This window comes from Schistosoma mansoni, chromosome W (assembly GCF_000237925.1).
Source record: "Schistosoma mansoni strain Puerto Rico chromosome W, complete genome".
Classification (NCBI taxonomy): Eukaryota; Metazoa; Platyhelminthes; class Trematoda; order Strigeidida; family Schistosomatidae; genus Schistosoma; species Schistosoma mansoni.
Genome location: NC_031502.1, coordinates 9421845 through 9438114, shown reverse-complemented (window position 1 = coordinate 9438114; position 16270 = coordinate 9421845). Strand labels below are relative to the sequence as shown.

Here is a 16270-nt window from a genome sequence, read left to right as displayed (position 1 = left end):
TGGATACCTGTGTTTACTTGAGATGGATTATACGCCACTGGTCTCGGCTTCTCTTTAGCTTACATCGACTCATTAATTCAACTATTAAAATTACTATGATCTCCACAAACCCCATTCTGATCATTTCAAAGATAGCAGTTATATAAATGAGAGTTTGTTATGTTTTTGACACTTGATTAACTTATGCTACTGTGAAGTAACCGATAGGTATCAAAGTTTAATTATAAGGAAATCGAAGGCAATATATAGTTGGTCCTGAACTTATGACTTATGAATCTCGGCGCTCATCAACAAAGCTTTTCAGTAGTTTTAAGACAATAGACGTTTTTATCAATAACATTTCCGTCAATTTTCAAAGTTAGTTGTATATTCTGAAAAAATGTTCTATTTGAACAAAATGCATGGATTATTACTAAGTATTCTGAGAACTATTTTACAGTAGAAGACTCATTTACTTATTTTATAAAAGAGACCCCTGGTTTAAGCTTTTCTCAATAACAAATTGCACATCGGAGGTTCCAAATAATCATTTTAGAATAATTGTTGAATCAAACCTAGGTCGTATTCATCCACTTTCTGCGATCGATGTAATAAGTGGTGATACAACAGTTTATTTATTCTAGCTAACTGTGAACTTCCATACTTCACTCATTTATCAAAGAGCAGCTTGATCAGTAAAAATTTGAAAGGAGCAATATATGAACATTTTATTTCTCAGCTTCATGCAGTTTAGTTATCTTTATCCGATGGACAATCAACAGAATGGGTATAAAATGTAAAAAAATTACATAATGCTATCATTTTGATGGTCAGAATCTTAAGCGTTGATTGCAAATAAATAAATCGGTTGCAATGGGAAACGGTATAATTAAGTGATTCAGATGTATCCTGTTAATCAATACCAACTGAATAGGTGGTATGACTTTTATTCCTTGTGCATTTAAACTTGGTAAATATTGTATTAAAGAGGATGTGATGTATTATTCCTGATCATTTGTTGAGCAAGGCGTCTAAAGGCCTACTATTAATAATTGTTTAACTAACATAGTTACAGACAAGTGTGGAGGTTCACCATTTATCTCACATTGTTATATCTCAGAAAGAGAATTTTACATTCCTTGAAGCATTCGATGCAATAAGACATAGTAACTTTCTAATAAAATACATAATTATAATGGTCGATCTCATAAAGCATTATACTACAATTAACCAGAGGAAATAAACTGTCAGAAACCAAGTCTAGCATTTAATATTTAAGTTATTTATTAATTAGCATTCTACGGGCAAATGTTCCAGAAACGGTTTCTATTCTAGATGATTCTATGGAAACATTTTCACGAGCACCTATCTTTTAGCCAGTTGAGAGAATTGATTACACTACCAGCCATTGCTCTTTATAATAATTACATTCACCTCTACATATTTATTCAACTGGTTAAGCTGAAATAATTTACATCATCTTGACGAAATTTCAAATTTATGTCATATTTATCAAAATACGGGGGTAGAAGAAAAGAAACTGAAGTGTAAAGAGCACTGTCTCGGAAATACTGAGAACATTCAGATTTAAATTACATAGCAGCAATTCAGCAGTTTTTAATGTCAACTTATTCCCTTTAGTATAGAGTAATGTTATTTATAAAAACGGTTATGATTTAAGACATTATTGTTAATTAGTAACACACAGGCGAGTGTACATAATTAATATGCAGAACAGTTGTATGTTGTGTTTTATATTATGATAATTGTTATATACTGAAGGGAATTATAAATAGTAACTTTTGAGAACTATTTGTGGACGAATATGATACACATATTGCCTATTGTATAATTGTTAAGTAACTTAACTATTCATATTCATGTTCCTTTTATTATAAGCTTTATTTTGACTCATAGACTATTACAGTACGATTTACCATTCCTGAGTTATACTCAGTCTATTAATTACCGTTCCCTCTATTTACAGCCACATTTAACTGAATGCTTTACAAATGATACTTTCTATTTTATGGCACGATACGGTCTGTCTGTTTGGTATATAAACCCAGTATGTTTGAAATATAACGATTCATATTGCGATAGCTGTTATTGATGTTTTGGACTTAACTGGCTGGGCTAGGCAGAAAGCAGGACCGATAAATGCTCTAGACTGCTCGTACGGGTTTCGTGTGTTATTGGTCCGATCGATAATTCACTGCTCTTTAATTGGAGGCTTCGTCAAGTTATATATTAACAGGACACCTCGGTACACAGGTTATAACAATAATCATTTAACTACAGTCTCATCATTTATCAAAACGACATCGTTAGAAATTAATTTTGCCTCATAAATATCATTTAGTCGCGTGACAACTTTTCTTAAAAATTCCTTTAAATGTTTACTTTCACTTCTTTTTGGTTAAAATAAACAACTTAGCAGATGACTAAGATAAATTTGTATGAAACAAATTCTGTAAGCCTGTTTAAATTATTCATGTTTCTTTATCAGATAAATTACAAATAACTTCTATAAAAAATACCATGTTTTAATAACTAGGAAGTAGTAGAAGTCTTGTCATTATGGCAGAGTAATTAACCAAAGATAAAGTTAAGAAAAGAGAAAAAATCTTGTTCACATATCTGAATTCAGTGTATGAAATATTATCAATTACGTTATCTTAGGAACATTCCTGATTTTTAACAACTAATAAGTTCAGCCAAAAGGGGATTAATAGATTTAACTTAATATCAGAAGAGGTTTTGTGGACATTATAGTAATTTCAATAGTTGAGATCACTAGTCAATTGAAGCTAGACCACCATGGAAAATCTGGAAGCACTGAATGGCCACAATAGGACGAAACAGCCGTCCAGTGGTTTCAGGTTTATCATGGTGATCTAGCTTTCAATTGACTAGTGATCTCAACTTTTAAGATTTAATTTAGTTAGAATGAAGATTTTGTGAAATAATTGTTTCACAGACCATACTCTAAATAAGAAAGTTGTGGTTTAAAATCTCATCTATATTTCATAACACATTGAGGTTTTAAAAGATTTTGAATACTGCTGTTATTTGCGTAAAATAACTGATAATAATTTTATTAGTTTGTTGGATAAATCAGAGAGATTATTTTATGACGAAGAAAATATGTATTGCATGACAACCTGTAGATATATTACAAACTTACAAAGTGTGTTAGTAAAATGTAGATTCTAATAATATTGGAAGTGAAGAATTTACTCATCATCAGTGACATGAGGCCCATGTCATAATGTATAGCTGATTGGATGGAGTTGGTAATGCTTATGGATGAATCGCAAACGGTAACGGGTTTGCTGTTGGAAACTAAAAGCCTAAAATTCGTTCTTTTGTTACACTTGCTTGTACTTGTCTGTACAATAGGAATCCAAAATGAAAAAGTTGTCAAGTGTCACCTAATTTTTAGTGAGTCTATGGTTATCTTCTTCGACTGATATAAAATAATAAAGGAACCGTGATATGGTGAAAATCAAGCTATGTATGACTGATATGATAATAGAGAACAATATAAACCAAAAAGCAGGAGTGATCAATAAACTTTAATTGTTTCTGCCTTACCATATTATCTTTTACCGAGATGCTCGCAACAGAACCATTCGGTAGTTTGAGCCATGCCGTAAAGTTCAAGAATTGTTTAATTGTCAACCCATTTTATTTTATATTTCCATATTCCACAGCTTCAAATATTTTTGTGAGACTGGAAAATTAGTGTGTGATGGCAGGCAAGTTGTAAAATATTTTTAATTGTTTTACACGGAATATCACATAATTACCTGATTACAAGGCTAGAACCAATTTGAGATAACACACTGCAAGTACTCCCAAACGAGCAGTCAAAAACCTGAATGTTATTTGTTAGGATTGGTTTCGTACAATATAAATCTATGAAATAAAAAGCTAAAACAATTCCTAAATAATAACACTATATATATATGTACATATGTAGTATTCGTGATTAACCATTTACTAGTGTGCCTTAAGGCATTGGAACATTAATCTAATTAGAAAGCATACCATCATTTACCAGTTAACGAAGAAATGTTTATTTAATAATATGATTTACAACATAGCGTCTTACTTTAAAATGTCTGAACACGCATAAGTTAACCTGAAATAGCTGCTATCGCTAGCTGAATCAAAAAGACTTTCAAATATTTGTGTTAAGTAGTGAGTTAAAGCAGCTTTGAAAGTAAAAACCACGCCAGTTTCTCCGATCACCGTTCACAAATGATATTGATTATTTTCGACTATTGTTTTTGGTTCTTATACTGTGAATAAAAAAATAATTTCCTGTATTGTATGGTAAACAACCCCACACAAGCTTGCTAAAAATGTTCTAGTACAGTAATAGTAGGATATTTGTTTTGAGTATTTCATTTATTATACTCTTCTCCTCTTGAATTCTAATAAAATATAAATGGTACTTTTAGATTTAGGTTTTTAAAGCTAGTAGCCATGTGATACAACTAAGTCAAGGTGTTTTTTTTGGATCAAAAGAATTTTTTTATAAAAAGGTATCAACTAGATTATTTGATATGTAGGAAATAAGTAATTTAAATCCCTTTACCCAGCGATGATGTCACAGTTAGTGGACTTGATGCTACTGTGATTCTAAAGTAATATATATATATATATATATTATTAATAGGGATAGTTATTTTAAAGCAAAGTATTCTACAAAAAATTGTTACTCAGATTATTTTCAACCATATCTATTTTTTTTAGTTAGTTTGAATACAGAATTCAACTAATTAAAAAGAAGCAAAACTTTATGTTCGTAGGAATTTCACTTAAACACACACACAAAAAAAAAGAAAACAAATATCGATTATCACATGTTTCAATTCGTAACTATTTTCAGTTCAGCGCTACGATCTAAACTTTACATCATACTTTGCATCTATTTTCTATATCATAGAAACATATTTTATCAGAAATTGTCATCACAACTTATCTCCATACGATTATATAATAATAATTATATTTATTATGAGAGAAAATATTTTTTTTCTTTTTTTTCTTTTTTTTAAGGAAAAAGAAAGATAATTTGTTCACTTATCAAATTGAACATTTTCTTATCATGAAAAATGTAACAGGAAATATAATAAACATGAATAAGAAAGGAGGAAAAAACGATGAAAAGATGAAATTGTTCCATTTAAAAAAGGAAAAAGAAATTTTTTTTTCTGAGAAATACGACAAAAAAATAATCCAGTAAATTTGGGAAATTTTTTTACTGTGGATAATTTAAAAAAGGGACATAATATTTTTTGGCATTTTAAAAATTCAATTCATTATAAAGATAAATTACATAGGATTAGTCACAAAAGCTTTAGACTGTATTAATTATTGTATTTAGAAGGGAAGTGTTTAACTTGCAGCTGATTCTCGATAAATGCAGTGAGTTCTCTACCATTATCATTATAAAGTTGCCATCTAAATAGTTTTTAAAGGACAATCAATGTCTTCAGAGATTACTGAGATGTACCATACTCTGAGATAAAAGTACAATATATACAAAATAAAGTACATTTCTGAAGATTTATAATGTTTTGGAATAGTTTGACTATTCTATAATTAGGCTTTTTATTGTACAGTGACACTAAAAATATTGGTACATAATTAACCCATTCAACCTGCGTTATTTTCTGCATTCTCATTACAGTAGCATTACGGAAAGTACGATGTAAATAACGTGTACAAGGACTATTCTTGACTAGGTTTTTTTATTATTTGAACTAACAGGATTTCTTTTAGGTTATTAAGAGAAATGTCAACTGATTTACGCTTTACTATGCGACACTAACTTATATCTTATCGAAGATATGCTTCAAACTAATCTTTAGTCATAAATAGCCAGTGAAAAGTAAGAACATTTGAGTAGTAAATGATTTTCGAAATACCAGTATTCCTCACAAAGGTATTTTCGAAGCTAAAATATTCTTGATACAAGATTATCACATTCATTAGAAAAATGATCCCAAATCATTTTTACATTGTATTTGCCTACGAATCTAACTATGAATTCTGCAATTTAACACTCATGTTCATCACACGAACGAAGTATCAGACATATTTCTACGTTTTCACATCAATCAAACAACATAATAGTGGATATGTATGTCACAAGTGACCTCGTAAGTTACGTGATTGAATGAATAGAATACAGGATTAGAAGTGGGGAATAATATAGAGATATAGAGGTAGTGTGAATGGACTTAAATAAATGAAGACTTTTGCGTTTAAAGATATCCTCTATTTCATCAACTTTTCAAAGTGTTTACCTGCAACCGGTTTGAAGATTATCATGTTTCACAACACTTCAGAAGATTCTTAGTTTTCTAGGTCTATATAATTACTAATGATTACAAGTATAAAGTACTAAGGTTACATTTATTGATATTCACTGTCGATAGAACAATATAATTTTATTATATATGATGTCTTGAGGATAACCGACTTTCATGGACTAAGAAATTTCATTGATCAAATTATAATTCCGTTTTAGCAAACGGAAGCAAAATAACAACCGTTCTTCATACATACTATTTTAATCTTTTGAAACATTTGAAATTTTCCATTACTTTTTTCATGTCAGAATTACTGATTCGTTGATAACAAGCAGCTATACGAATTTGAAATTACTCCTAGACATCACTGATTATCTTAATGATAATTTTCATGTATACTGCAATTGTTGCTTTATCAAACCACGACTGAGAAACAGAATTCTTCATATAAAAGACTTTTATGCCTAAACATAATAACTGTATAATTAATTTAAAAATTTCATATGTTAGTAAAATTATCAATGAAATAATTTAGATGAAATCCAGACAAGCCAATTTCAGAAATATTAGCTTTAGTACGCTTCAGATATATGATGTAATTGTCTCAACTCCCAACTAACAAACTAACATTAAAACATTCGGTTCGGATATTGGTGACGTCGAGCGAAAACTATTATGTCAAGTCTGTCAATATTTATAAAAATTGGTTGATTTTCTTTTGAATTAAAAAATAAGTCAATCTGAATGTAAACTGTATTTTTCGGGTTAATAATATCTAACTATATTAATGTTTAGTTCATATGGTGGGTGAAAGTTTACATCAATTCGTTTCACATAGGCATTCAAAAATATGTGTGACTTTGTTAAAACAATTAAAAAAAAATTAATTTAGAATTCTGATATTGAACCACCAATTTTCAGCTTATGTTTATAAAATGAAAATTCATTTAGACTGACTTCATTTTCAAAACATTTAGTTACTGTAACGTTGGAAATATCTCCTATAGCAACCTCACAGTTTTCTCAAAGCTGTAAAAAGCATATGTGATATATGACAAGTCAAGCAGCATATGCCAAATCTCAATATTTCAGCTAAAATGTTTATGGTGTTCGATTACTAAGGGATTGAATTATTCTCATTTATATCAACAAGTCTAAAAGAAGTTTAGGGCGTTTTCGTTTTTCATTATCAATTTTTCATAGCAAGTATAATAAAAACAAAGATATTTGAGTAGAGAATATTCCTTTGACAAATTTCATAAAATGAAAGATAGGAACTGTGGATTTTCGCTAGAATAAGTTTCTTAGTTGAGATTTGTAAAAGTAAGTAGTGTACAATTTAAAAAATTTGTAGGCTGATTGAGGTTGTGACATTAATATTCGGTAATAAATATAGGTCACACAGAATGAAGGAAATATGAAAGGACTTCCTTATATAATGGAATATTTAATTAAAGGTGATATGATGTATGAACATGAATTATTTATGAAATATTAAAACGAAATAAGTGATGAACAAATTATCCATATGTAAAAGAAATCAATATTATGTTAGTATGGTTTGTCATGAAGTAACCTCAACTGGGGTAACGATGAAATCAATGGAACAGTAAATAGCTGTTTCGTTTTATTGTGGTACTCTTGATAAATGGATACTCACAATTCTTGCAAAACTCAAACCAAGGGTCATTAATTCTAACACTGAGAGCTTAAAAATTAGATATCCTGGTCGAGACTCAGTGATTTTTATTTTTCAATAAATACACTTTGTTATCTGACTCACATATAACAATATAGATGAGCCTTATTTCGCTTGCAACATAATGTGTTTGAATTGCATATTATAGTTATCAATTAATACATCACACGAGCTGTAGTTAATTCACAGACTTTCGAATAAAGAGTACAGTAGCACAAGGATAAATACCTAATACATTTTTATGTCTTTACTGAATTTCTCGGAGGCGATTCAGAATGTGCCCCTTACCGTGTAAAAGACCACTCACCGGCGATAAGCTACACATCAGAACAAACTGGCTTATCAGGACAGAAAAATGAAGAACAACACACAATACTCTTTAGATCGGAATGAGGTTTGTGGAGATTATAGTAATTTAAATAGTGGATTTCATGAGGTGATTCTAAGGTAGACGACCATTGAAAACTTTGAGGCACTGGACAACCGTTTATTCACAGTATGTGACTCCTCAGAAGTGTTTATTCATGATCCCGTAATCGGGACTTGAACCCAAAACCTTAGAAGTCACTTGCGAACGCTTAAATTCTACACCACTGAGCCAGGATCCAACGGTGTTAATTTCTAACCCCAATCGATCCATGATCTTGCTCGATCGTTCGTACATTGTCTGATGTGGATAACTGTCTTTACCTGACACGTATTTAACTCCTTACAGTCGGAAAAATATGTCATAAAATCTTTTGTACGTTACCTAATATGACTCAGAATAGCAACAATCGATGAAAAGTTAAGGGAAATTCATTTGATTAGAGAAGTCCTTCTTAGTTTTATGTATAACCGAACTACATCTACTACATACTTTTCTTTTCCACTTGTTTTTTACTATACTCATTTTGTTCTTTTGCTTTGTCAGAACGTCAACTGTTTGTTTGGGCGAAGTATACATTTTGATACTCTGTCATGAATTGAATAAAGAAATGTTCAATTATAGCAGTGCATCAAAAATCGATTCATCGCCACAATTATCTTCTAGTCTATTTTCATATTTTATGTTGTAAGCACGAATTATGGAAAAAAGTTATATAGATAAACTATCATTTGCAAAAGTTGTTATTTTCGTTTTTATCATGGTTGTGTGAGTATGAAAAGGTAAACCGTTATTGATCACGAATAACGGTTTGTGGCACTTGTATTTGAGTTGATACTGTTTCCTAATGTAAGTATCTGTGATTTCATGAGCTAAGTTTACGTCAGTGAGCAAGCGTTTACTGTAACTAAGGTTAACAAAACTTTCAAAATCCCTTGTTCATTTAAACATAGTTGAACGACAGTTGAGCAACGAGTGTTTATTCGTAGGAACGATATGATAATAACGTCTGGAGAGTAAGTATATAAATTTTGTAAAAATGTAGACTATTACATAACAGCAAATCAAAGAGCATACTTTAGTATTATACCATCAAGGGATTCATTCTAATATATGTAATAATAAAAATCAACAAAGGTTGTTTTTCAATTTATTATTTAATAATTTTATAAATATCTCATTCAACCAATCATAATAATTTTGTATTAAATAACCAATAAAAATTATCCTCAGCTTTTAAATTTAAATCTTCAATGAATAACGTTTAGTTACGTTTATCTGTTGAATAATTTATCATGTTAACCATTGTCACCAAGTCCAAAACTCCTACCATTAAAAATAATTAAAATTAAAGAATTAAAACAAAAATAATAAATAAAAAAATGGATACTAATTTCACATTATTAAATATGAATAAGAATATCTCCTTAATTCCTCTAATTCTTTATTCTTTACCATATAAACTAGTAGGTACCATTTCATTATCAGTTATTTTAACAGTCGGTGTTATTGGAAATATATTTGTTATGTTAGTATTAACATTATCATCAAAATTACATACACCAACAAATTGTTATCTTATTTCATTATCAGCTAGTGATTTACTTGTTTTAATGACAAGTACAACATTAATGGTACAAGAATTTTATCAACCATACAATCATTGGAGACTAGGAAATTTTGCCTGTCAATTAAGTGTTTGTTTACAATATTTAAGTGTAGATGCTTCAGCATTATCTATATGTGCATTTTCTGTTGAAAGATGGGTTGGAATTTGTTATCCAATGCGTGCACATTATATGTGTACCATTAAAAGAGCAATTAAAATTATTACTGGAATATGGATTTTTACATTAACATATAATATACCATGGATTTTTATGAGTACTACAGTTAAACAATACTCAGAATATGGTTCATTTGAAACGTGTACATTCAAATTTAAGCGAACAGCTTATAAAGCTATTTATATGTGTGATTTAATAGTATTTTATGTTTTACCGTTACTTATTACATCAGTAATGTACTGTCAGATAAGTTGGCGGTTATTTCGTACAGACAATAAAGGAATATCTCTTGTTGGACAACAGATAAATTTTAATCAAATCATATCATCAGGTAAAACAGAACGTTCTTATGCTACGATTAGTGAAACACAACACAATTTGAAATTACGTAAAGTAATTAACAGAGCAAGGGCCAGAAGACAAGTAGGTTTTATTATAATATAATCAAACTGCTAAAGCAAATGTTATGTGGTTTGGTACTTTTCAGTTGAAAGTTTTGTAAAAATTAATACACCAAACAAATATTTACTCGGAAGGGCTTTTGTGGAGATTTCAGTATTTTCATAGTTGAAATCATGAGTCAATTGAAGCTAGACAACCATGGAAAACCTGGAAGCACTGGACGGCCGTTTCGTCCTATTGTGGGACTTCTCAGCAGTGCGCTCACTAGTGACTGACTTCAATAGATATTTACTGGAGTTCTAGTGAGAAGAAGTGACCAGTGGAGTTCAACCACATCTATTGTGCGATAGGAACTCACTGAAAACAATTGGTGAACGGTTGCTCAACTTTGTGGATTGGTTGAAATTAGACGTTAACAACAGCGGATGCTGGCTCAACGGTCTATCGGTTGAGTGCTCTGGCGCGAGACAGATAGGTCCTGGGTTCGAGTCTCGAGAGGCAGGATCATGAATGGGCATTGCTGAGGAGTCCCACAATAGGACGAAACGGCAGTCCAGTGCTTCCAGGTTTTCCTTGGTGGTCTAGCTTCATTTGACTCATGATTTCAATTATGAAAATATTTATTCATCCGAAGATATAGTACATTACTTTGCTGGAAAAACGGCTCATTCTTGTCTACAGACAAAATGATTTTATTTTAGTTCCATACAATAATCGCAGTGACAGATAAAGTATTACTAGCATTTAGCTTATTATTTAACTAAAGTGTAAAAGCAGTATTGGGGTTTAACTACATGTTTAATTGACTCCCTTATAAAATAGTGAAGCTTACGGGATTGTATGTACATAAATTAGCTTGCCATATTATATTTAATAAATAGTTCTTGTTATAAATAACTTTTAAAAGTGAGTATTTCCAAAACTAGGGTCAGTATTGGTGTTTCATGTCATACACAACATATGACAAATTATTCTTCAAACTCAGTTTAACTAATAATATTCAGCTGCAATGAACACGATAGAATCTAAATGTTTTCCCCCTCCCCAGAAAGAAAATCATGAATTTTTCCAGTTCAGTTGTTATCTGTGAAATAATTGATTAAAACATCATTTAAGTGAATAATATATTTTAAGGTAAAGAGAAAAACATGCGATAATATAATATTGAGATGTAAATAAACAAATACCTTAAATTTACTAATATGGCCAAATATGAAACGAATGATAGAATTGCAGAACGCAGTATACTGAATTCTATATGTAGCTAGATTTTATGATTTGCTGAAGTTCCTCTCTACAGCAAACCAATTTCTTTACGTTGCATAAAAGTTTTATATTCAAGTATCGGTACACAATACTGTAGCATCTCTTTTCGTACAGATATTATTTCAATAAATAATTTTGCAAAACAGATTATCTAACTATCATAATCCATATTGTTTTGCTGAACGAAGTCTACATAAACGATTCTACAAGTTGCTCTTCCTATTCTGTTTTAAACGTTTTCACCGGATAAATTTTATATTAAATTCCACTTTTTCACTGACACTCTTCTTCATTTATCTCTAGGCTTTCTAAATTTCCTGCCAGAATAGTAATATTGACATTATACCGGTACATTTCAGGTAAACCTATATGTATTTATAATCCGATTTCTAAATGATTTTATGAGTGACCAATGGATACTATCTGGAAATCGGTGTACATTCTACATCCAGCAATTTCATGTCATCAGTCATACATTTTTAAGTGAAATAATGTTACTAATTTTGTAATTATTGAAACAACTGCCGAACGTTTATGGATCATAACCTATATACTACAAGCTTCATTCTACATATCAGTTGATTGTTGTTAGCTAGAGTTATTCAGTTCAGTGCTGAAGACCCTGTTTAAAAATTGTACAATATTAACTTAGTCTCAATGGACATAATAAGATTGTTAAAACTCACATTCTTATTTTGAATGACAAGCTTTCTTACAGCATACTCTAATTTGGTTTTTTATTACATACCTTAAAGTAAAACGTTTCTCGTTTCTTGAATAAAGTTTCTCTGGTTGATATTAAGTAGTCAGTATTCTACCCCATCCTAAAAATACACAAAATGAGCTATAATAAATCTTCTATGAAAACAACTAAAAAGGGTCAAAGAAATTTTTGTAATGTATAGAGCTGTTCCAGAAGATGTTGTATTAAAAGAAACATCTGTTTAAGAAGGCTAGTGGTTTAGGTAGAGGTCTTAGAGACTGACCGTATAATTCAATGTCACGAAGAAATTTGACATTTGTGTTAAGGTAGATGCCAAGACTTTTGAAGCCTCCAATACTTCCTGACCGAGTATTCACTGTCCCAAAGAACTCTGAGAATGCATCTGTGAAGAAGACCATAATAAATTATTCGGGTTTGGGAATTACAAAGAACCTGAACACTCTTACATAGTAAGAGAGAAAACTGACATGAATAATCTCATAAACTTATGTTTTCGCCATCATAATTATCGAATCATATGGATATATATATATATATATATATATATATATATATATATATATATATGGCGAGTGAGATGCTCATTCCAAGTTGATTAACGACATCGTTTTTAGTTTCACTTCTAACTAGCAATATGAAAATCTTTTATCTCATAGATATCTATATTATATGCCTGATTGTCATAATACATTGATAGAAGCTTATTATTATTATGTCTACGAAAGGTTTCTAGTTTGTTTAAAACCAAGTTATATACAAGTATTATCACGGAAACTATTTTTGTTTCTTACAAGAATACTTATATTTAACTCTTGTTTGCATTTCACAACCATTTCTCAAGCTATTATATATCTTCAAAGCTTTGATGAAATGTCACAACGGTGAATATCATATGTTAGTAGATGTGTTGTTAAGTAATTTTTATTATGCACTTAAAAGGTTTACTGATTTGAAAATAATTATGAACGATCTTTATATTCGTTCGATAGTGTAATAAGAAGTCGAAGATTATCAGAACTATGTTGTGATATATTGGCACAGTACATTTTGAACAATCTGATCACACATATACCCGTTAAGAACATTTATATATATAAATAAAAGGTCAACTAGACTGTAGCCTTGGTGAAAAACAAGTATATGTGTGATCAGATTGTTCGAAATGTATTGCGCTAATATATCACAACATAGTTCTTATAATCTTCATCTTCTTATTACACTATCGAAATTTATCAAACGGACTAATTGCTTTAAATTTCATGAATTGATTTGAATATATCCATCTGTTATCATTGAAAACAGTTCTGAAAACAACAATAATAGAGCTTAGCATTATTTCGTATGAACCATAAGAAAAAACAGTGAAACTTTCGGTATTCTTGAAATTAATAATAGTTGATCATACTTTTTGTACCGTAATAGAAAATATTTATTTCTTACGTACAACTAATGAAGTTGATACTAAGAAGATGAAAATCAAGAACTATTCTATGAACATAATGTAACAGATTTGGTTCTCTAAGATCTGTGAAATAAAATGTTTATCACTTGCCACCTAGCAATATTTTTGTTGAAATATTACTGTCAACTAAGGTATGACACATTGTAAGCAAAGGCGGATAGTGGCTAGCAGTGGAATCCAGGACGCGCATTTCGAAGCGAAAGGCACTGGGTTCGAGTCCCAGAGTGGACATCAACTCTCAGATGCAGGTACATTCAGCTGACAAGTCCCAAATAGGACGAAACGCAAGGCCAAAATTCCACTGCTAGCCACTATCCATCTTTGCTTACAATACTTGTGAATTAAGGCTATATCGAGGCAATACGTGCAGTATGCACATATGCCAATAAGAGACTGACCAGTTGCAGTCCTAAAACATCAATGGGAAGATTCAAACAAACAATACTAAGTGAATTTAATGTATGGCACATTTTTTATTTTAAAAAAAAATCAACTTAGTATCAAAACTCCAAAATTATTACCGACTATAATCTAACAAAACTCAGCTTTATAATCGGTTAGTTAGAAACTAAATCAACGAAAGCATCCTTAGGATATATATCTGAAACAGATAAAATAATTCTTTTATAAGTTATTAATCCACCACATTATTGTTGATAATGTCAACTAGCTATTTATTCATTTGTTTATTAAATTCTATAATGATCAATGAATTAAAAGGTGTCAGATTTTGAATAAATAAAAAAATAAAAAAAAGGAGAAAACAATTTAGAATCATTCAATACTATTGTAATTTGTCAACATACATACATAGATAGATTTGTTCCGTTTTTTTAAATTAACTTCATTTAATGACTTTGTTTCCACTTAGATTTGTCAATATTTATCCAAAATAAAAGGTTTAACAAATACTTCAAACTGTTTGCAAATGGAGTAAACAACAAATAATCGGTGATACAATGAGAGTAATATATCTATATACCAGAAAGAAATATTTTGTTTACTACTGTCACTGATGATAGCATCAATAATAATGTTGAGCATCTTTGACTCGTATATCTGTTTTGTAAATAATCTCTTTTTATATTCACTATATTAGTTAGTAAACTGATAACAATAAAAAAATAATAGTAAATAGAAAATATATATGTCTTTGAAGAATTGTGTATGTTATATAGTTGAGATCATGAATAGATTGAAGCTAGACTACCATAGTTAAACGCTCAGGCGCGAGACGGGATCGTTGATGCGGACTGCTGAGGAGTCTCACAATAAGATGAAATGGCCGTTCAGTGCTTCCAGATTTTCCATCGTGGTCTATCTTCAATTGACTTATGATTTCAACTATATAAAATTAATAAAATCTCCAAAAAACCCCCTTCTGAATTCTGTATGTGTTTGATCCTTTAAAATCTTTGAAATATAAATTTCATGCATTTTTTCTACATCTACTTCTTTTCATTCATTTTTCGTCATTGGTGATTAGTTGATATATGAAACCTAAAAAGATATAAAAAGAACTGACATATTTTTAATCATATGTAGTTTAATTGTAGTCAGTGATAAAGCCTTCAGTTGAACACATGAGTCGATCTAAGCTAGATCACTATTCGAAACCTCGAGGCACTGGACGACCGTTTTATCACAACATGGGACTCTTCAGAAGTGCACATCCACAGTCCCGTAAGCGAGACTAGAACCCAGGGCCTTAGGGGTCACTTGCTAACTGAGCCGGCATCCAACGGTGTTAATGTCTAACCTTAATCAATCCATGATCTTGCTCAACTATTCATTCATTGTTTGAGGTAGATACCTGTGTTTACTTGACATAGATTAGACTCGATTGGTCCTACGTGTGGGATCGTGAATGCTCACTGCTGAGGAGTTCCATACTAGGATGAAACGGTTGTCCAATGCTTCCAGGTTTTCAATTGTCATCTATTTTAGATAATTTCATAAATTCAACTGTTACAATACTATAATCTGCTCAAACCTCCATTCTGATGATAAAGCTTTCAAACAAAAAGTATTTACTAACTTATGGTAGCTGTAATTTTCTAGTTCTGCATACTCAATCATAAATGACACTAGAATGTGTCTAACGTTATTCATTTATTTATATGTTCTCAGACATTAGTAAATAATTTTAGTAGGCATTTATTCATTTGACCACTAGATTGACATGTATATGGGTATAACCTGTATAACGTGCGAATGTACATTCGGTTAGTGTGAAATAAATGCCATCGATATGT

At 30.5% G+C, this 16270-nt stretch overlaps 1 protein-coding gene across 1 annotated transcript; it reads left to right on the top strand.

Annotated features, from left to right (window-relative positions):
- Window positions 1-9756: 9756 nt before the first annotated feature.
- Window positions 9757-14952, top strand: Smp_134350 (putative thyrotropin-releasing hormone receptor; the record flags this gene model as incomplete). The annotated part of the gene is made up of 2 exons (XM_018788461.1): window positions 9757-10584; window positions 14887-14952. 2 exons carry the CDS (start codon window positions 9757-9759, stop codon window positions 14950-14952), a joined length of 894 nt encoding a protein of 297 aa, XP_018654001.1.
- Between the last annotated feature and the right edge of the window lie 1318 nt (window positions 14953-16270).